This window comes from Podarcis tiliguerta, assembly GCF_965153285.1.
Source record: "Podarcis tiliguerta genome assembly, chromosome: 16".
In the NCBI taxonomy this organism is placed as follows: Eukaryota; Metazoa; Chordata; class Lepidosauria; order Squamata; family Lacertidae; genus Podarcis; species Podarcis tiliguerta.
The window spans coordinates 20,018,586-20,041,322 of NC_139549.1; the positions used below are offsets into that span (position 1 = coordinate 20,018,586).

The window sequence follows — 22,737 nt, forward strand, 5'->3', positions numbered from 1 at the left end:
TATTCCGTGAATTAAACTTAGGAGCTAAGCCTATGGTTTGGTTCATGCATCGTAGTAAGCCAAACTATGGCTTAGGTCACATCCCACACCATACATTTAAAGTGCATTTAAAGCACATCACGTCTCCCAAATACTCCTGAGAACTTACCCCTCACAGTGCTGCAGTTCCCAGTTCCTTAATAAACCACAGTTCCCAGAAATAGATTGCACAGTACATTTTTGCTAGGGCAAGTGCTGCACTGCATTCTTTTCTTGTGCAATGGCAAAACTCAGCCATCCACCGGAGCAAAATCCCCTTGCCCTAGTAGACAAGTGGACTCTGGATATGGCCCCTGGTTTGGACAGGTCAGGCTCAGATACAGTTCACGATAATCATACTGCTATTGGTGTGTGTAGTGGGGGGAGGCGTGTATTGTTTTATTCTTAAATGTGATGGTTGTTTTTTAACCCAGGTATGTAAGCAGCCTAGAGATGGTTTGTGTTAGGCAACTAATAAATAACACCAGTTAATAACGATGTATTGATTTTATTTGCCTTCTTTGAAAAAAATTCCAGAACTGGAACATGTAATAGCCATTCAGTTCTAAAAGGAACAGAAAAGACACCCCAGGGGGGAATTGGCGAGGACATTTCTCTCGTGTTTAAGGTGTGGGAATGTTCAGGGATGCAGGAGAGGATATATTGTTTAATGATATCTTGCGTTAGCAAGTTCTATATCTTAGCAGATTAACATTCCTCTTTAAATGCACAGCGGTTTGCTTATTGCAGGCTTGTCTGAGCCTCTCAGTATAAGATTCCTGGTAAGTTCCCTTCTTGTCCCTCTTAAAAAGTAGTTTACTCACAATCATTCAGTTCACAGTTGGATCCCTGAAGGCAGACTTAGGTTACAAAACTATATACACATATGGAACTATCCCATAAGGGAGTTAGTTCCTAAGTGACTGCAAACAGGCAGTCACTTCTGCTAACACATGGAAAATCAAAATGGAGAAGAGACAAAGGAAGGAGATGTGCTCCCTTGCCCAGGTTAAGCCTCACACAGGCACATAGGCCTCTAGTCACATGCAGAGGATGCTCAGGAGGAAACAGGAAGTTAGACTCCTGGCTGGTACAAAGCATAGCATGTCCATTCTAGGAATGTTGTACTTGACTGCTCTGTTTTTCACATCCCACATAAGACACCTGCTTTGTGGTACTGCTTGGGGCAGGTAGTCACACAATGCCAAAACGTGGGGTTATGCAGCAGGGTCTAGCTGTGATTTCTGCATTGCAGGGGAGTTGGACTAAGTGATCTAGGTCCCTTCCAGCTCTAGAGTTCTATGATTACAGTGGTAGCTCAGGTTACATACGCTTCAGGTTACAGACTCCCCTAACCCAGAAATAGTGCTTCAGGTTAAGAACTTTGCTTCAGGATGAGAACAGAAATTGTGCTCCGGCGGCATGGCAGCAGCAGGAGGCCCCATTAGCTAAAGTGGTGCTTCAGGTTAAGAACAGTTTCAGGTTAAGTACGGACCTCCAGAACGAATTAAGTACTTAACCTGAGGTGCCACTGTATATATTATGTGACTGCATCCCTGTTTAGTAGCCAAAGGGAAGGGCTGCCCACTAGCCCAGCATCTGGGGTGAGCAAGTGTGTACGATGTTTTCCGTCCAACTAATAAAAGGAAGGCATTTAAGCCAGGGAATGCATAACTTGCGAAGGGCGAACAAAATGCACGTGAACTCGAGTGGAGGGTGTGATGCCTTTTTTACATGCCTTACCATGCGTGTGTGATCTCAGCTCTAACCGATGGCTTTTTTGCAGGGTGTTTTGTTCCTAAATGTGACCGCGTTGCGTTGCCCGAGGCAGGAGGCCGAGCCAGGCAAACCGCTGCTCTGCTCCAGCCCTCGAAAAGGAGAGGGGTCTGGACCTTGTACTGACACGTCCGCATCCGCTCCTTTCCTCCAGGGACTTCCGCCAGGCCCACAACAAACGCTCGTCTGTGTCTCGTCCTATTGTTGTGTCCTGAAGGATGTGTTGTTGACGCTTGGGTAGCGAGAGAGGAAGAGACGGAGGACAATGCTGGTGATATTTCTCTCCCCTCCACACCGCCACCCTCTTCTCGCGTCCTGTGGCAGTTTATTTTCCTTCCGTGTGACCTTCTCTGGAATCTCCCACCGTGGCGCGATGGCTTTGAACGCAACCTGCAAGCAGCTCCGGCAAAGACACACAACTTCCGCTCGTTCATGACAAGGCCGACTTCATGGCTGCATGAAAACCACCACCCTAGTGGTCGTCATCTGCATTTTGTGTGTGCGTGTGTGTGTGCGTGTTCTGGGGTGGGTTTGGAGGGTCACGGTCAGTTGCTGTTGAGTTACGCAGCAGAGGAACGCAGAATCGCCGCTCTTGTCTGTTTGCCAAAATCTCTGCCTAGCATGATTTGCTTCAAGCAGTGGGTCACTCTCTCCTCTGTCCCCTCCTACCACTGCCCCTTTCATTCCTGCAGTCTGGCAGGGGGGAAGAGGGAAAGTATGGCAGGCATCTCCTCCTGTGGCTTTTTCTTCTGCAGCCTCTCAGTCCTTGCATTCAAGGTGGGACTGGCCTTCGTTGCACAGATAATGGTCGCACCTACGTACGGCATACCTGCGCAGTCTCTTAACGTGATGCACTGCCCCGGCCTCCCTGCTCCCTTCCCTGCACCTTCCGCAACGTGTTTGAGCACTGATCCAATGGCCGCAAAGTCAGCAACACAGCTGGATATGGCAAGCTGCGTGGGCTGTAACCAACAGACTGCCAGGAAGCAACTGTGGGTCATCAGGCATTGTGGCTAAAACACTGCTAAGGGTATGAATACACTATTAGGAATCCAAGAAGGTTTCATTCATGTGATGTGCTTTTTCCTTTACTCCTCAGACAGAGAGAGAGAGAAAGAAAAAGAATGAGGATGGTACCAATGGATCACTTCTGTAGAACCATAGAACTGAGATGGGGAATCTGTGGTCCGCCAGGTGTTGATGGGCTATGACTCCCATCATCTTCTGCTGATTTCCCATTCAGGCTGGGGCTGATGGCAGTCAGGATGGGATAGAAATATGATCCCGTTCACACCCAATGCTGAGCTTACCTAATTCACACTTTGCCAAATAGTATGCGGACTGAAACATCAGTCGTTCTTCGAAATGTGCGCTTCTCCCAATTTTCTAATGCCGTTCTCCAGCTAAGTAACGTGGACGCATACACTGGAGTAAAGTGTGCATATAAACGCGTATATTAGCAAAAGTAACATACACAAAATGCATTGCATTAGGGGGAATTACTTTGCTTAAAAAAAAGTGTACGTTGGGAGAAAATGCAGACTTGTTAGGAGAAATTCGCATTAAAATTCTGGTGAATTTTCACAAAAACAAAAACAAAATCACGAGCTGAGATGGTAATGTGGGGGATCTAATTTAAGATTGAAAAACATGAGAAATGGAGAAAAACAAAAAATGACATATTCACCCAACATCATGTCCAAGACCATGAGTAGGGAAACTAAGGCCTGGGGGGCCAGATCCGGCCCAATCACCTTCTAAATACGGCCTGTGGAATCAGCATGTTTTTACTTGAGTAGAATGTGTCCTTTTATTTAAAATGCATCTCTGGGTTATTTGTAGGGCCTGCTTAGTGTTTTTACATGAGTAGAATATGTGCTTTTATTTATAATGCATCTCTGGGTTATTTGTGGGGCATAGAAATTCGTTCATTTTCTTCTTCAAAATATAGTCCGGCCCCCCACAAGGTCTGAGGGACAGTGGACCGGCCCCCTGCTGAAAAAGTGTGCTGCCCCCTGTCCAAGACCATCTGGTGGGCCACAGGTTGCCCATCTTTACAACAGACCAAAGCCAAAGAGGACACAGGAAGGAACAGGCAGACTACATTCATGAACTCTTTCTGATGGCTTCCAGAGTTCTCCAGTTACAGAATATGATTGACTATTCTGATAGATCACTGCTTTTCTAGTCTCAGAATAAACCCAGGGCATCCCCTTCCTCCCTAAGGAGATAGATGGATCTCCCAGCAGTAAAAAGCTGAATTACTTCCAGTAGGAAACAGCTGGATCCTAAACTGTTGCCTTCTCATTGAAGGGTTTTGCTGTCAGTGCCAAAAACTCTGTGCTTTCTCGCTTGGTGTTTCCTTTTGCTTTGTGTAAAAAGGACAACATGGGGAGCTGCCAAGGCAGGGGCCTGGCGTCTGTCGCAAGCTCTCAGCATTTGTGAGATGCTAGAAGCTGCCTTATTCTGATTCGGAGCAATGGTCCATCTAGCTCAGTATGGTCTACACTGGCCGGCAGATGCTCTCCAGAGTTTCAAGCAGGGTTTCCTGCTAGCCCTCCCTGGAGAGGCCTTTGGAGGATTAAACCTTGGACCTCTGCCACTGAGCTACAGCGCTTCCCCAAAGGTCGGCTGTGAATCCCTTTTGCCCACCTTAAGACTCCTTGAAGCTTACAGACATTTGACTATGAGCTTGGCAGAGCAAGACAGCAGTTTCCTTGGAGGCCCAAGCATGTGCTTTTTGCATGGGACAATTGCTCTCGTTGGTAACAACATCTGAGCCATGACAAAACCCTGGTTGGGTTTAGGTCCCCTGGTTTGATTCACGCTACCATCTTATGCACCAGAGATGTGGAGATATTTTCTAGTCCAAGGGCCGCATTCCTTGTTTGGCAACTTTCTGGGGGCCACATGGTGGGTGGAGCCAGGGGTGAAGGTGGGTGGAGCAGCATATGCAAATTTCCCCTTTGTGTAGTAAGCTACTTTCTGCTCATGCTCACACACCGTTCTGCGACCTCCGTGCGGAGAAACAAGAGGCAGCAACAGAGACTTCAAGGATGCATTCAAGGCAGGGGGAAAGACCCATGGAATGAGGGGCAATTCCTGGGGAGAGTCTCAAAGGCCAGAGAGAGACTTGGAGGGCTGCGTGTGGACCCTAGGCCAGAGGTTCCCCACCCCTGCTATGCACACCTGGAAGTAAGATGAACCATGGGAACTTGCTTCTGAGTAGACAAGGATTGCATTGATTTGTAAGCGTAGTGGCAAAACTGATACAACCAGGTGGCTGGTATCCTTAGAACAGGGGTGGAAAACTGGGGGCCTTGCAGATGCCTCTGGACTCCAACTCCCATCAATCCCAGCTACCATGGCCAATGGTCAAGGATGGTGGGAGTTGTAGTCCAGGAACACCCAGAGGGATGGCAGGTACCACCAGCCCTGCTTTATTCTAACTCAGCATGGCGAGAATCCCCCACATTCTTGCTCAGTCCAAAATCCCCTGCATCCCCACAGACACAAAGTCTTGGTCATGCCATGCCTTTGCGATCAGATAACAAACACAGCCTCTTGCCTCGCAAAAGAATAGAACGGAACCACCACACTGTGATAGCGTCGCATTGTTTTCCCACATCAGGTGACCCAGACACACACACTCAGCTGCTAAGAGGATCCCACCCCACTTTTAAGATGGGTGAGTGCAACTGGAAGTCCGGAGCGCCAGCCAGCTTATTGTTTGTGAGTCAACATGCAAAGGCACGTGAACATTCGTTTTACCTTGTTTGTATCCCGTGTGGTTCGTCGGTCTCTCGAGAGGTTGAAAAAGCAACCTGAGAAAAGTGGGAGGAATTGTAACAGGCCAGATCATAAGGAGGGGCAACAATAACCCCACAAATAGCTCAGTTTGGTCAACACCCATGCTCAGCAACATGCCATGGCAGGCGAAGCTCAAAGAGACGGCACCATCACCAGTCAAACACTAGAAGGCAATGCTAATTTGTGAAAGTTGAACAAGTTCCCCTGAAGAAGATAACTGAAACACATTGGAAACATTACCATTGAACCTCTTGGATTTTGTCTGCTCCATTCTGCTCCCCTCGGAAAAGGAAAAGATAAAAGCAACCAACCACACTTTGCTCTAGTCCCTTTTCAGTGAAAGCCCTCTTGCCTTGCTCTGCTGCTTGTTTGTAGAAAAGGAAGTGCAGTTTCATCTCATGGGAGATTTTCCAGGCTCCTACTACACAAAAGGAGCGAGAGAACAGCCGTATTCAAGGGGGATCTTTGTTCTATGAATTTATGCTTGTGTTTTGTCATGAGGTGCCATTCCTGAGCTGTGCGCAGCACGCTATGTCAACACCTAGTGGTAGAAATCAAGCATTACAATGCAATGGCAGCACATTTCATTTTTTTCAAGCCACATGTTCCAGTGCAGAGGGGTTGCAGATTGAAACAGAAATGTTCCCGTGCAGAGATGGTGCAGACTGAAACAGAAATCTGTACCCTAACCCAGGCTGTTGAATGAACCCTGTATATTGATTGGGAAAACTCTCCTTTGCTCCCTCCCATTGGCTTCAGCAGGTTAACTTAGACCTAAGTATCCTCTGGATCAAGCAAGAACAAAAATGCATTTGCCTGTGTAGGGCAATGATGTAATATGGGTGAGTACAATCCTGAATGTGTACAGGTCTCCCAAGCAGCTGTTAATGTGATCAGTTTCCTCTCCCTATTCTTCAGCTCAGCTCCCTTGTGTCACTGTGCCTTTTACTATTATTATTAATAATATTATTATCATCATCATCATCATCACTGCCATTAATAAACAACTGATGAACAAATTACAGTTGCATTCCTTGATCTGGATGGGCAGCCTGGTTCATTTTGAACACCACACAAATGTATGATAATTTGGAGGGTGGGGGCGGGCAGGTCATATTTAATCATATCAGTGCTTTAAGCGGCCGGAAACATTTTACGTTCCTTTACCTCCGAGCTCTTGATGCTGCCAAGTCTCTGCCGTTTGTACAATATGCTCAGCACCTTTCTTCATGGACTGACTGCTGTTCTTGTTTGCGAGGTATCCACACTGTTCTAAAGCATGCACCTTCTTTCTGTATAGTTCGGATCTTCTGGTTTTATGGAATTAAAAAGAAAAATACTTATGCCTGTTTGCATTGCAATCAATTAAAAAAAAAAGAAGTGAATTGACTCCGTTGTCATCTTCTACTTTATCTTTTAGGGCCTGCCCAACCTGAGGATCATGGTTCATACTACAATCGGGCTAGGCATTCATTATTCCAGTCATTTATTAATTACTTATCCATTGCTTTAGGGGGCGAAGCCCACCTTACGTTCCACACAGTGCGTCTAGGATCTTCTAGGATCCCCCAATGTGGAGTGACTCTGGAGCAACGCTATGTCAGGGGCTCAGAGGCATTGTGGGGCAATTAAAATGGCAGGTCCCAATGTTGGCACGTGCCAGCCAGACTTTGCTGCTCCTTCTAAGCCTGCAAGCTGTTCACTGTCCGCTAAGGCAGAGATGGGGAGTATCCCATCACCCTCCATCAAGGGCATTCCTGGATGCAGCTGACAGGGTTGGAGGAAAACATGTTCCCCATGGCTGCTCTAAGGGAAATCCCATGGGAACTTCCAGGGTTCAGTGAAGGTAGGCATAGAGCTGGACAATGGAAGAGCTCAAATGAAAGCCAACTGCAATATTCATTCATTCATTCATTCATTCATTTATTCTGTGAACTGCCCTGGGATCTTATGATGAAGGGTGGGATATAAATATTAAAAAAAATATAGACTGCTGTTTATTAAGAAAAAGCAACACAGTTTGCTACAGAAATACATAAAACCATGCAGTGAAAACCACATTTTAGAAGTTAAAAACAGACATCAGTTAACCATTGTATTCTTTATTGCCTGAATATAAGCCTGGCAGAATTGAAAGTTTTGAAAGTTGGCACGTTAGGCACCTGCTGAATCTCTAGTGGCAAGGTGTTCCACAGGACTAGGCCCATGACACTAAAGACTTACGTTTCTTTCTCTTGTCAAATGAGCCTCTCCATCCCAGGGAATGACCAGTGACATGCCTGCAGATGATCTGAATGATCGAGCTGGGATAAAAGGGTGGAGGTGCCCTGAACCATCATTGTTTAGGGCTTTGTAAATTAATAGAAGGTCCCCTCTCCTGCAGCAGCAACATGGAGATATTGAGCTGCAGCCTAGTGAAGCTTTCAAGGCTGACAAGATGCAGAGTGTGACAGGCAGGGTCTGTGAGGCTGGGGAGATGAAGTTACTGCAGGAGACTCACCCTCTGATGGTGACAGGGCTGTGTCTTCCAGCCAGGTGGTCCCTGAATAAGATACCGATGCCCCACCTCATACGAGACAACAGCTTCTCATCTGCATCAGTGTCCTTTGCCATGCGCTGCATGGTCTCCTATGGACAACAATGCCCACCACACCAGAGACTCTCACAAGGCTCCGCATTGTGCCAGACCTTAACTGGGAGCCTGCGACAGCATGGAGGAATGGTTCTGAGCTGCTGTTTCAAACCACATTCAAGCCAATTCAAGCTCTGCAATTAAGGTTGACTGGGGTGTCTTGCACAACAAACCTGCTTCCTCCAACAGGACCAGACTTTTAGGAATAAGGGAGGCGAGGGGAGAGCGTGGGCAACACTTGCTTGACGCGACATCATCTGACCTCCCCACCAACAAATAAGGATGGATGCTCAATTGACAGGTGGTCTGGAAGCACCCTTGGTTCAAATGATATCATGCACATGCTCTCTCTCACGCAAACATACATGCAGAGGGCAAACACCAAGATAAGAGCAGTTAGGCCAAAATTAAGACTGGACTGGCCCTTCCAATCCATAGATTTGCTTATTTCTTAAATATAAGGAACTGAGCTTTTAATTCCCATAGGAAATCATGATTTCAAGAAGTATGCAGCAACCAGCACAAGCAGGTTGTGCACATCATACCCAGGATGGTAGGACAGTTCAGTTGGTAGTGATAAAAGATGCAGTCCGGCACACTTTTACTGCGTGTGTGATCAAGCAGAGTTACGTCTCAGCACAGCTCCTAGAAGCTTTTAATGATGGTTGAGCTTCACACAGAAGGCAATAAAACACTCATGGACCCCATAAAGCTTCAGCCAAGTTCTCATTTACTTGACAGGTCATAAAAGCATAATTAGCAGCAATTATTTAAGCATTTACCGCAGCCGTGGTAAAGGCACACGTAAGTTCAAGCCTCTCTCTTTCTCTCTGTGAGTTGCAAGCAAGAGGAAAACAATAAAAGTCACCCTGTTATCAGTGCTTCCTGTAGTAGGTTCTGCACATGTCCAGAGAACAGTTCCTACAATAAGTGTCTTTGCTGAGTCCTGGCAGTGATATAAAGGTGGGTGGGCCTGCAGCCAAACACATTAAAGTATAAGCATCCATAATTGAAACACATCATAAAACAATCCCACTAAATAAAGCAACACTGTGATTCAGACAAGAGATTCAGGACAAAGAGATCAAGGGAATTTCTGGGTAAACATAAATATTTGTGGTTTGGGGTGTCTTCAGTGTCACACAAATATATTATTTGTTGGTGGACTGAGGGGTGCACCCCTGGAGTCCTTAACATGGGATCTGCATGGGTTTTCCCCCCAGGAAGGGCTGGGTGGGTGTGGTAAAGTCAAACAATGAAAGTGGGAAACAGGTTAATTTCTCCTCTCCCCCACCCCCACCCCAAAAAGGAGGCATAGTGCCTGCACGTCTTGTTTCATATCTCAGGTTCTACAAATGCTAGAAAATTACTCTTTTTAAAAAGAAAATAGCAGCGGCAATAATAATAATAGAAATTTGGGGGTTATGGTCCATAACCCAATTTTTGCCTCCCTTCTCAGGTTCTACAAATACAAGAAACCTACTCAAAGTAGGAAATCTGTTTGTTATAGTTCATGGAGTGGGAGGGGGGGGGAGTATTCCCTTCCCTTCTCCCACTCCCCACCCCATGAACCATAACGACTCCAAATTCCTCCTCTTTCTGAAAGTTCTGCAAGAGCTCGAAGCTCACCCTTCCTTTAACAGGCAGACAGGTGGACAAAAATGCAAACTGGGAATTTAGGGTAGCGCTTGCTGGGGGAACTGGTATTCCCCCTAACCCCCCACCTCCCGCTGTTCCCTGATTAGTTTCTTTTTCCTGCCCACTGGGAGATGAGAGGAATACTGTAACCAAAAGAAAAAGAAAAAAAACGAGCGAGCAGTGGCCGGTGCGCCTCTATGCGAGGAAAGCAATTCGCAGACGCTCCCTAGGCGGCCCTTTCCTTCTCTCTCTCTCTCTCGCCCGCCTCATTCGTGGTCCCCCCCCCGCCCCCTTTCTCAACGCCGGCGTCATTCTCCTCCCGCCTCTTCCTGCCGCGCCCGCCCGCCTCTATTTTCGGACCACCCTTTTCTGCGCCGCCGGCGTGTGTCTCTTTGGAGACGCCCCTTTGGAGGGCCGCTCAGGTAAACAGGCAAGATGGCGGCGCCGGAGAGGGCAAGCGAGGCGGAGACGGGCCCGGCGGAGGCGGACGGGCCGGAGGGGTTGGCTCTGCCGCCGCCGCCTCCTCCTCCTCCAGGGCCCGGGCCGGCCCCTCCGAGCCTGGCGGAGCTGCCGGGGGAGCTTCTGGAGCTAATCGCGTGCTGCGGCCCGCTGAACGCCTCCGACGTGGCCCACCTGGCCTGCACCTGCCGCCGCCTCAGGGAGGCCTGCCAGCCCCGAGGGAAGGTCTGGAGGGAGCAGCTCCGGCTCAGGTGAGCCCCAGGGACGAGTGGGGGTGTGTGTGGAAAGAGTGGAGGAATGGGGGGGGGGGGCTCGGAAAGGTGGCAGGAGCAGCGACGTCCATAGGTCGTGGTGCCTCTGAGCATGAGCAGAGTGCAGGGAAGAAGGAAGGCCTGGCGTTGTTCTAAGCGCAAAGATGTGCGTGTTTCAAGCAGGGTAACGGTGACGTCGAGAAGGTGGTGCCTCTGGGCATGGGCAGAGTGCAGCAGGAGGAAGGCCTGGCGAGGGAGTTCCCTGGAACATACACAGCAGCAGTAGTTGCACTGGGTAGGTGGTGCTTCTGAGCATGGGCAGAGTGCAGCAGCAAGAAGGCCTGGCGTTCTAAGTGCAGAGATGTGCATGTTTTAGGTTATGGAGCAGTGACGTTGAGAAGGTGGTGCCTCTGAGCATGGGCAGAGTGCAGGGAAGAAAGAAGGCCTGGCGTTGTTCTAAGCGCAAAGATGTGCGTGTTTCAGGCCGCGTAACGGTGACGTCGAGAAGGTGGTGCCTCTGGGCATGGGCAGAGTGCAGCAGGAGGAAGGCCTGGCGAGGGAGTTCCCTGGAGCATACACAGCAGCAGTAGTTGCACTGGGTAGGTGGTGCTTCTGAGCATGGGCAGAGTGCAGCAGCAAGAAGGCCTGGCGTTCTAAGTGCAGAGATGTGCATGTTTTAGGTTATGGAGCAGTGATGTCGAGAAGGTGGTGCCTCTGGGCATGGGCAGGATGCAGAGGGGAGGAAGGCTTGGTGAGGGAGTTTTCAGTTCCCTGGAGTAAACACAGTAGCAATAGTTGCATTGGGTAGGTGGTGTTCCTGAACATGGGCAGAGTGCAGCAGGAGGAAGGCCTGGTGGCATCGTCCTAAGCTCACTGGGAGTTTTCAGGCTGATGAAGCTCACACAGCATTGTCAGTGGGAAGGCGGTGCCTCTGAGCATGCGTAGGGTGTGTGAATGTGATGTTGACCTAAGCACAGTGTAAGGGCAAGAGAGTTTTCTGTTGCCTGGAGCACACACAGCAGCAGTGGTTGCATTGGGAAGGTGGTGCCTCTGAACATGGGCAGAGTGCTGCAGGAGGAAAGAGGAGGAAGGCCTGCTGTTGTTCTAAGTGCAACACAGTGACTTTGAGAAGATGGTGCCTTCCTGGCATGGGCAGAGTGCAGCAGGAGGAGCCTCTGAGCATGGTTAGAGCACAGAAAAAGGAGAGTTTGGAGCCTTTGCATCTACAGCAGAAACAGAGACAGTCAAGAAAATGGTGTCCCTGAGCATGGGCAAAGTGCAAATGAGGAAGGACTGGAGGTGGCATCCTATGCACAGAGGCTTCAGTCCTTACACGTAGCCATAGCAGTGATAGTGGGATGATGATGATGCCACTGAGCATGGAGAGAGTACAGAGGCAGGGAAAAGTGGAAGGTCTAATTTCCCAGGTGCAGGGAGAATTTTCTGGCCCTGGACATTGGTATGATAATTCCTGAGCATAGGCGGAGTGCAGGGGGAGGAAAAGGAGAAAGGGCTGGTATCCCTGGCCCAAGGGAAATTTCCACTGCCAAGGTTTCTAGACACAACAGCAATAACAGGAATACTGGGAAGATAATGCCCCTGAACTGTGTGTGTAAGGCAGCTGATGGGAGTTGTAGTTCAAAAGATCTGGAAGTCACATGTGGAGTAGGCCTGGGCGATGTATCGATACAAGATTGGTATGGGGGCAGAGTGGGATGGCAGCTTCACTCAGAGGAATATTGCAGGTGAAACCGCCACCACTCCTGAGCCGAGGGAGAAACAAGCTGCAGCTGGGAGTGGTGGCAGTGTCACCTGCAATATACTGCTGAATGAAGCCACCGTCCTACTCTGCCCCTTGTACTGGCAAAGAGAGAGAAATAAGCTGTATCACCGAGGAGCCGATACAGCTTGTTCCTCCCTTTGCTTCTTTAATGTGTTTGGCTGAGGAGCTGCATGCCTCAGCCTAGCAGTTGGGGCTGTTCAGCTGGGGTGTGTGAAGCCCCCCACTCCCCAGCTGCGGGAGCCCCAATCCTTCCGCTGCTTGCATGCGAGCAGGAGAAGGACCAGGGATGCTCAGCTGGGGGGTGCGAAATCCAACATCTGCCATCCAGAGCCAGTGGCAAAATAGTGGCTTTGAGAACTGAAAGAAGAAAAATCACTTTATCCAGGCACAGTCCATATATATATATTGGCAGTGTTAGAAAAGCTAGGAGCCAAATGTCTTCTTGGACCTGCGTTGTTGGCGCCAAAACAGAATGTCTAGTCGCCTGGGGTATGAGGGTCGGCAACACTTTTTATTTATTATTTTAATAAGCATGAATTAATACGCAATTCACATAAGTGACACATTGTTAATATCACATTTTTAGTAGAAATTGCTAATATATGTTTGATTTGGTGTTGACAGTAAAAATATTGGTACCATACTTGAGTTTTCAAAACATACTACTCTTTATTGTTAAACTCCTTAACATACTGCCTATCCTTAACATATACTTGGAGGCTTCAAAGCACTACATTTCAGTAATTTTTGAGTGTCCGCCAGGCACAAAAAAAATGGCTTTTTGAGGTGCTCACAAATGGCGAATCTTTAGGTGCAAAATGCGCCTTGCGCCCTGCTAATTTCGAACCCTGCACCTATTCCGACCTCTCTTAATGGTGATACGGACCATTTATAACTTAAGAATGTTTTTCACAACTGTGAGCAGGGTAGTGGGGTGGGGTAAATGAAATGGTTCCTGAAATTCATTCTGATTGTGCAGATAAAATGTACATAATTGATAGAATTCTACAGGATGTGGTATTAGTATGTGAAAACAGTCAAGTTGCAGTGATCCCCAGACATGCACCTCCAGATGGTGAAGATGTCAGGTGCCATCCTGGTGCCCAAGCATCTTCACTTGGTTGTAATAGTCAGGTGCAAAATGTGCTAAGTCGGGTGCTTGACTAATTTTGAACACTGGGTGGGGTTGAATCATATGCAGGCAAATTCAGGCAGTGCAATTGATTAGTAGGTCTTGTGTAACAAGCCTATTTCCTCAAAGAGCAGAATTTTTGCAAAAAAAGAAAAGCGATGGGGGAGTGCTCCAGAAAGTGTGGGATAATGCTTGTTTCAATACGGTGGCATCTAACCTCCCCACAAACGCATCAGAATGAATGCTCAATAAAAAGCCAGTGTTGTCTAATATCCCTGCAAACAAATCAGGGAGATGAATGCTTAATAAGCTGATCGTCTGGTTTGACATTGTCATTGTGTCAACCACCATAACCCCAAGATCTCTTCTTTGGTTAGTCACAATTCAAACACCATTGGCACATATTAAAGTTAGGGTTTATTTTTTTATTTAGCGAAATATGTTTGCCCCTTGATTGTAGTAATACCTGCAAGCTGCTTACAAGGAATATTAAAATGATCAATGAAAAATTGTTGCATTACGCATCAATTTGCTCTGACCTTGAACTTCATTTGCCATTTTCCTGCATGTTCACCCAGTTTGGAAATTATCATAACGGCAAACAGATTTTTGTTTGTTTTTAAAAGCTCATAGTAGTATTCTCTGTCATTACTAAAATAAGTAATATTCTGTATCTGTATACTTTCATCACTGCTTCATGCTGTTCCCTTATTGTAGTTCTCGATTTTAGCATCCGAAGTGCTGTCAGGGGCCCAGTGAACCTTCCATGAGGAATATGGCCACACTGCGTTACATTATTTCAGCAACTGTTTATTTTAGGGCAATGAGTAAAGAATAACTCCTCCAACTGAAATTGCAGTGGGGGTTTCAAGGCACTCAGATGTAATTACTCAAGATGGAGCCTGGCCCAGAGTAACAGGGTCAATATCTCAACTTTTGCCAGGAGTCCAGCGATCAGAGAAACAGCCGCTTTTGGAATACAGACTCGCGATGGCTCACGTGGCTGGCTCTGAATCTTTCAAAGGTCCAACTTGGCGGCTGAGATGATAAAGCCGAACTCTGAATCGCAGACAGAGAGCCTGGAAAGCGACCCAGGAAAATCGCTTGCTGAACTGGGGAGCTGTCCGTTGTTCAGCAGCCTCTTTCACAGGTGGGGAGAGAATATTCTCTTCCTTTTAATTGTTCAGCCTGAGTTTTGCAAGCCAACTGGCAGTTAGAAAAAGCAATAAAACCATGTCTTCTTCTGCCAAGACATGGTCAGAGCCAGGCTGCATATGAACTTCTCCTGTTCTCAAAAATGGGCCAAGATAAGAAATTTACATATATTGGTCCAGTTCTATTGTCACTGACTGTGTGAGAGAGCTTGCCTGCAAGTTATGATTTAGTCTCCTGCAGTGATGTATTCTGCCACACCATCGCCCCAAAAGTTAACAGATTGACATCCTGATTTAAAAAGTTGAAGCCATTGTTGTGTGTTTGTTCACAATACTACTGTGCAGCAACATTGCCATATATTGTGAAGGTGTTTGCAAAGTGATGTTCCTCATCTGGAGCAAACGAGACAAAAATTAGCCCTCTTTCTAGCCAAACTTTTGCAAACCTGTTGTCCAGCTGTTTTGGACTACAACTTCCATCAGCCTCAGCAAGGGCTCCATATTGGAGAAGGCTGCTTTGGTCATGTATGTCTCCTGATGCTGATTATTGTTTAAATAATAATTAGCCAGCAAATAGTCACTTGGGACTGGCTGTGGCAGCAGCAGTCAACCTTTTGCCCCAATCATGGTCCAGATCAGCTATTTATTAAACAAATTCAGGAATTGCTGTTATTATTTTATCCCAGTTTGGTTGAAATTAATGAGCCTGAGGTCCATTCATTCTGAGGGGTTTACTCTTAAGCAGGACAGAGGCCACATTCACACCATACATTTAAAGTGCTATGATAAACATAGTTGTGGCTACCTCCCCCAAGAGTTCTGGGAGCTGTAGTTTGTTAAGGGTGCTCAGAGTTTTTTTGAAGAACTCAAGTTCCCATAGTTCCCTGTGAAGAGGGCTTGATTGTTTAGCAACTCTGGGAATTGTAGCTTTGGAAGGGGAATAGGAATCTCCTAACAGCTTAGCATGAAGGACAAAGGGCCATTGCTCAGTGGTAGAGCACACAGTTCGGTTGCGAACCTTTTCAGGATCAATCTGTAGCACCTTCAAGTAGGGCAAGAGATGGGGAACCTACCTGAAACTTCTGCTCAGGGTAGAGTAGAGCAGGTATCTTCAACCTTTGCAGCCCCAGGATTCACTTTTAACCCAAACATGCATTTTGGGACCTGTTTCTTAATCTTTTACCACATATTTCCATGGTGGGAACACTCTTTCATGGTAAGAGTGTGACCCATCTTAGATCAGACAGCAGTCCACTGGTGGTCCTAACCCACCAGTTGAAGACCAGTGGAATAGACTATACAGTGGTACCTTGGTTTAATAACAGTCCTGTTTACGAACGATTTGGTTTACGAACGCCACAAAACGGGAAGTAGTATCCCAGTTTGCGAACTTTACCTTGATCTAAGAACTGAAACCGAACGGTGGAAGGGTACCGGCGGTGGGACGCCTCATTAGGGAAAGTGCGCCTTGGTTTAAGAACGGTTTCAATTTAAGAACGGACTTCCAGAACGGATTAAGTTCATAAACCAAGGTACCACTGTACTGAACTAGATGGAACAATATGAATCTATGTAGAACAGCTTCATTGTGTAATGTGTGTGTATCGGGATATTGGTTAATGTACGAACTAGATAACTCAACCACAACTCTTTGTTTTCGCGAATAGCCTATGGTCCTGTCCAAACTCCCACATGGATTTTGCATCCTTCAGATCTCTCTTGACTGGCAGCTTCTACTGTGACTCCTGCTTTTCCTTTGTGTTCTGAAAAAAATATGTTAACTTGGGAATTGTTCAAAAGCTGACAGATAAGGTCTATATCCACATCTTTTGGTTAATCCTAGTGTTGACATTTTGTGAGGAGGAAGCACATAGCTTGACTGGGCAGCCTCTGATAGGCTTTATCTCCCAGCCATGTTATGCCAAGATTTCTCTTCCAGAAAGCCTTCATGGTGTTGAATAGATAGGCAGGTGCATCATTAATCCTCAATGTCACAGGAGCTTCCAGGGCACCAGGGTTTGCAGCAGGTAGCCCAGAATTACAGCTCATGTTTGGGCTTTATTTCCCCCCCTGTCCTGGATATCAAAGAGAGCTCTGGGTTCCATGCCACCCAAAGCGGCTGTTGGCACAACTCTCCTGTGCCCGATACACTTGGGAAATAGGGAGCAAGCGACTTCCTCCTACATTTCCTGGCAAGAAGCAAATGCTGGACACTTGGCTGAGCTGCTCAGAAACACGGCTGCAAGTCACAGGGCCTGTGTCCTCTGAGGCTAATCCCCTCCACCCTCCCTTTGGCCTCTCCAGCTCCCAATGCCGGCCAGCTGAGGATGTGCTCTGGCAGTGTACACACACTGCCGTCGACCTCCTCCTGCTTCAAGGGGGATAGGCAGATTCAAGAAGTTATAATCCTTTTTTGAACTCAATGAATCCTCAAAGCAGCATTTGCTGTGATAGTTTGCTGGAAGAAGTGTTGCAGGGTGGGGTAGGGAGTTCTGCCACCTGCTATTTAGCTGTCAGGAAACCGGAGCTCATGTGTTGCAAGCAGAAGGGCCCTCCTTTAATCCCCAGCATCTCCAGGTAGCAGTGTTAGAAACTGAGATGCGAAAGTTGGAGCTAAATGGCACCTTAAACCTCGGTTGTGGGCGGAGCAACAGAATGTCTTGGCACACTTTTTTAATAACAAAAATACAAAGCTGAAAATGAATGAACTTCAGCTAAAATATTATCTTCCTTTTTCACATGGTCTAGTCCTTCCCTTGCCCACCCCCCTAATATTCTTAAGAGGTTCTCTTCTCCAGTTGTCGGAGAGTAGCTGGAAGTGGGGAGGCAGAAAAAGGTCCTCCTTTCCTTCCACTCTGCAGTTTTAATCTGAAATTGTAGGCACAGTACTGTGCCCAGAGCTCAGAAACTGCATGTGCTGATGAAATTCCCTGTCGCAATATGCGCCTAGAACAATGGGAGTTTCAAGCACTGCTAGGTAGCGTTGGGAAAGACTCCTGCCTGGAGGGCTGGAGGGTTTCTGCCGGTCTGTGTCAGTGATACTGAGCTAGATGACAAATGGTCTGACTCGGTATAAGGCAGCTTCCTTATATTTGGAGGTTAGAGAAAAGCCCAGTGGGCACGTCCCTTCCATTTATTCTGGATGCATAGCATGTGGTTTGCATGCAGGAGGTCCCAGGTTCATCTCCGGGTAGTGCTGCGAAAGGCTCCAGTCTGAAATCCTGGAGAGCTCCTGCCAGTCAATGTAGATGGTTCTGAGCTAGGTGAAGTGATGGTCTGACTTGATATAAGGTGTTTTCCTTTGTGGCTAGGGCAGGGGTCTGCAACCCGCGGCTCCGGAGCCGCATGTGGCTCTTTTACACCTTTGCTGCGGCTCCAGGGCGGATAATAGCGAGGGGAGGAGGCGCATTGTGTGCCCCGACACTCCCCACTGTGGCGGGCGCTGTACTGGCTGTGACGTCGCATGGGGGCGGTGCGTGTGTTAGTCACCACCGTCCCGACGTCACCTTCCTGCCCGCTACATTGTAAGGGGCATGTACGCTGGTCACTGTTTTGAAGGGGAGTGAAGAACACACACACACAAAAAGGTAACTTGTTAATTTAACGTTTATTTCTATGAGGAGGAGTAATTCTGAGGGGTCAAACAAAGAAATAATAAAAAAGTGACAAAAAAGGTACTTTTATAATGACGAGTTTTGCGGCTCCCAGGATTTTTTTCTTCGGAAACGGGTCCCAGTGGCTCTTTTTGTCTTAAAGGTTGCAGACCCCTGGGCTAGGGGATGTCTACAGTAAGATACTCTACTTTGAAAATACAGATAACAAGCTGGGGAGCTCTGAAGAGTCCTCAGTAGCATCCTCAGTAGATGGATTGAGGTTGAATCTCGAAAAGACAGAAGGGGGACATGGGGCGGGCAGGTAGGTGTGGAGGACTCCCTGGTCCTGAGCAGGGTAACTGCCACTAAAGGACCAGGTGCACAGTCTGGGAGTCATTTTGGACTCACAGCTGTCCATGGAAGCGCAGGTTAATTCTGTGTCGAAGGCTTCTGCCTATCAGCTCCATCTGGTACGCTGGCTGAGACCCTACCTGCCTGCACACTGATATAAGGCATCTTCCTGTGTGGCTACGGGATGCCTGCAGGAAGATACCATACTTTGAAAATATAAGTAACAAGCTGGGGGGTTCTGAAGAGTCTTTAGTAGCTTCATCTCCAGCTAGGCCTGAACTAGCAGTATAGCAGTCTAGTGATATAGTACATTTTCCTTACAGGTCTAACCCCTGGGGCTCAGGAACAAATGAGCACCAAGCCTTGGGCTATTTAGAATAATTTGTGTGACTGGGAGAGCTTAGGGATGCACCTGTCTCCTTCACTCCAGGCGCAGCTTAGCGCTCTTGGTGTTGTTTGACTCCCAACTCCTCATCAGCCCCAACTAGCACGGTCAGCGATTATGGGATTTGTAGTCCAATGACGGTTATACCTCTCTTCAGTAAGGGGCTTGAGCAGTTAGGTTCCCCACCCAGCTACCCCAGCTGATGCCCATCATTTTTGGACCATGGCAAAAAGCATGCTCAGGCCTTGTTGGAGTGGGGCGCAGGGTGAGAGGGGGAGGATCTCTTTTTTAAAAATAAAAAAGCAAGAATATTTATCCACTTACCTTTAGAAAGTCCCCCAAATATTCAGAATTATATAATTTATATAGGGCCACATTTCACAGCTGGGCATGAGATCTTCAGCCCATACGGAGGAGTGCCTCTGTTTAGGGTTCTAATCAGCCTGGAACAAAAGGACTCATCAGGGTGAGCCAGCTGGGGAAGGAGACCCTTCTTGTGGTTTTTTCCTCCTGAAATCTTTCCCCACTGTGACATGAATGTTTCATCAACCTTAGTGTTGAGAAGATTGGAAAAAATTTAAAGTATATTTACAAAAATATTGTAAAATTAATGAATGTTAGAAGTATATTGGAATGAAGTTACACGGTTTTAGCAGAAGGGTTATTAAGAATGATATGAACATTAAGTGTTAATGCGTTAAATTGGGAAATTGAAAATTAAATTGTATTATGATAAATTAAAGATTAAATTGAAGAAGAGGGAAAGGATTTGTTGAATTAGATAACTTGAACTAGAATACAAAAAAGGGAGGTGCGAGGAAGTCGAGGAAATAAGCTAATGAAAGATGTGGATATAAAATTTGGATGTGTGTTTTTACTTTTGTTTCTTTTTTTATGTTGTATTGTTTTTATTTCAGTTTCTATTGTGGATGTATTGTTTGTTGAATTTATGTATTGCTTTTTTCTTTTTCTTTTGTTTATTTTTTATTGTATTTCTTGTTATAAGTATAAAATACCCAATAAAAATCTTACTTAAAAAAAAACACATCAACCTTAGTGTTTAGCAGGGTGTCAGTCCTCTGAAACCTCTCACTGTAACAGATGAAATGGGGTGTGTGCATGTGTATTACACTTGTGGTGTACCTCCTTCGACCTCGTTCCTTCTCCAGGATACCTCATTCCAAGGGGGGGAACCCGTGGCCCTCCAGCAGCTCCTGGACTCTAGCTCCCATCATCCCTAGCCAGCATAGCCCAATGGCCAGAGATCATGGGAAGTGCAGTCCAACCACGGCTAGAGGGCCACATGCTTCCCATCCCTGTTAGTGGTTCAAGGAGACCACTTCTCCTTACTCCATTTTCCTGTTCTCTTCCCCCTGCCTCTTGGCATCCTGAATAACTCTGTGAAGATGTGAAATGTTGACCACTGTGTTTTGATTTGTCTGTTTCTTCCGCAGGTGGCCATCGCTTATGAAATATTATAACCAGGTGGACAGCGTGAATTGGCTGGAGGAATACAAACAACGGCATAAAGCTGGCTTGGAAGCTCGGAGAATCGTAGCATCATTCTCCAAAAGGTTCTTTTCGGATCATGTAAGACTTCTTGTTTATTTGAGAAACACTCGTCCTGTGCACCCCATGATCCTTTTGTGACCCAGGATACAAAAGCGTGCTTGACAGTTTCCTAGTGGGTTACATGAAAAGTCCTAAGAACGGAGGAAGCTACTTTGTACCGGTCCATTTACTCAATATTGTCTACCGGCAGCAATTCTCCAGGGTTTCAGACAGAGATCAATTCCAACCCTACCTGGAGATGGAGATGCTCTGCCACTGAGCTATGACCCTCCCCACAAAATAAGCTGCCTTGGACTGGGTCAGACTGTTGGTCCATCTAGCTCAACATTGTCTACACTGACTGGCAGCAGCTCTCCAGAGTTTCAGACGGGAGTCATTTCCCTGCCCTGGGATTGAACATGGTACCTTCAGCGTGCAAGACTGATACTCGACCACTGAGCTATGGCCCTTCACTTAAGGCATAGAAGCCTTAAGATAAACCATTGGTCTATCTAGCTCAGTATTGTGTACACACTGACTGGCAGCAACTCTCCAGGGTTTCAGACACCTACATGGAGATGCTGGGGGTTGAACCTGGGACCTTTTGCATGTAGAGCATGTGCCCTTTCAGATGAGCCATGGCCCTTCCCTAAAGTCCTTAGTGATGGGGTAACATTATGTTCTTTTGCTAGGTGCTCTGTGACGGCTTCACTGATATTGAAACCCTCGAGTGCCCAAGCCACTTCTTTGAGGATGAGCTGATGTCCATCCTTAATATGGAAGGAAGGTGAGCCTGAATTTTAAAGAGCTAGGAGGGGCTGCAAAAACAAAATTGCATTTCCATAGGGCTGCAAAGTTTAGATTAATTGATTGGCCAGTTAAAACATTTTTGACTGACTGAAGTAGTGCGCCTGATTTACCCAGCCAGCAGATTTTAAATATTTTTTTACAGAAACTTAACAGACACTGCAAATTCATGTTGCAATTTAATTCTTAAACTTTTTATTTTATTAGCTGCATTCATATCCCTCTTCTTCGAAGAAGTTACAAGAGAGCAGAGATGATTTCCTTTCTGTTTGTTTGTTTTTTTAATCTTCACAACATTCCTGCAAGGTTGGTGAGGCTTAGAGAGAGTGACTTGTCCAAGGCAAACCAACAAGCTCCATAGCCGAGCAGATATTTGAACCTGATCTTATATCATTCCAGCTATTAATAAGTGCTGGTTTTGACCTACAAGGCCTTAAGCAGCTCAGTACCACAATACCTCAAGGACTGCCTCTCCCCAGATACACCGACCCAGACTCTGTGATCATCATCTGAGGCCCTTCTTTGTGTGCCTACTCCACAAGAGGTCCAGAGGGTGGAAACATGAGAACTGGCCTTTTCTGCAGTGGCTTCCCATTTGTGGAATGCTCTCCCCAGGAAAGCTCATCTAGCACCTTCATTATACATCTTTAGGCACCAGGTGAAAACATTCCTCTTCAACTAGGCCTTTGGCTGATTAATATTCTACGGCCTTTTAAATGTGCTTGTGGGGTTTATTGTCCTGTTTTTGTTTTAACTGTTTGTTTTGTGCTTTTATCCTGCATTTTTATCTTGAGAACCACCCCGAGATCTTTGGATGAAGGGCAGTATATACCTTTAATAAATAAAATAGGTGTCCGTCTTATGAGAAATGTTGCATTCTCTGTGCAAGAGACAATCGGAAAGGCCTCTCCTGAGATGTTACATCTATAAAACAGTCTGCTTTCCCCCTCTCTTGTATGCAAAAATATGCAGATCTAATTGATTAAAACTTCAGGGACTGCGTAGGAAGTCTTAAAAGCAGAGGCAGACAACCTGTGGACCTCCAATATTGCTGGACTTCAGCTCTCATCATCCCTGGCCATTTGTCATGCTGACTGGAGCTGATAGCTATGTTCCAACAATATATCCGAAAGCCCACAGATCCCCCATCCCTGTTTTAAAGACTACAATCAAGTTTTATAGCTGCTTGTGTGCTCAGCTTTGTTTCACCTTCTAACAAGGCTGCAGCTTAATATTTTGCATTGGTGAGGTTTCTGCTTAACATCATTTGAGCTGCTGCGTTGGCCGCACTCATTCTTATTAAGAGCAAATTTATGCTAACGATGCTGCAGTCTTTGCCACTTGCTATCATTAAGCTAAATTGTTTCCCTGGAAGCCGTCCTGACAGTGTGTCTGTT

The 22,737-nt window shown here is 46.7% G+C and overlaps 2 protein-coding genes across 6 annotated transcripts in view; both read left to right on the forward strand.

Moving 5' to 3' along the window:
• The window catches only part of NOS1 (nitric oxide synthase 1), a gene marked incomplete at its 3' end in the record, with an annotated part of 178,291 nt that extends 171,298 nt beyond the window's left edge, over positions 1-6,993 (forward strand). For 4 of the 5 annotated variants that reach the window (XM_083417445.1, XM_083417444.1, XM_083417449.1 and 1 more), the window contains one exon: positions 1,949-6,993. In XM_083417445.1, the coding sequence (XP_083273571.1) occupies positions 1,949-2,009 (61 nt within the window). Of the gene's footprint in view, positions 1-1,804 lie in introns of all 5 variants that reach the window. The other variant, XM_083417446.1, reaches the window with a different exon arrangement.
• A 3,280-nt stretch (positions 6,994-10,273) lies between these two features.
• FBXO21 (F-box protein 21) overlaps positions 10,274-22,737 on the forward strand; it is a 29,558-nt gene continuing 17,094 nt past the window's right edge. Inside the window, exons 1-3 of the mRNA XM_083417461.1 lie at positions 10,274-10,584; positions 20,437-20,572; positions 21,226-21,320. Of these exons, the coding sequence (XP_083273587.1) occupies positions 10,310-10,584; positions 20,437-20,572; positions 21,226-21,320 (506 nt within the window). The 5' untranslated portion in view covers positions 10,274-10,309. The remainder of the gene's footprint in view (positions 10,585-20,436; positions 20,573-21,225; positions 21,321-22,737) is intronic.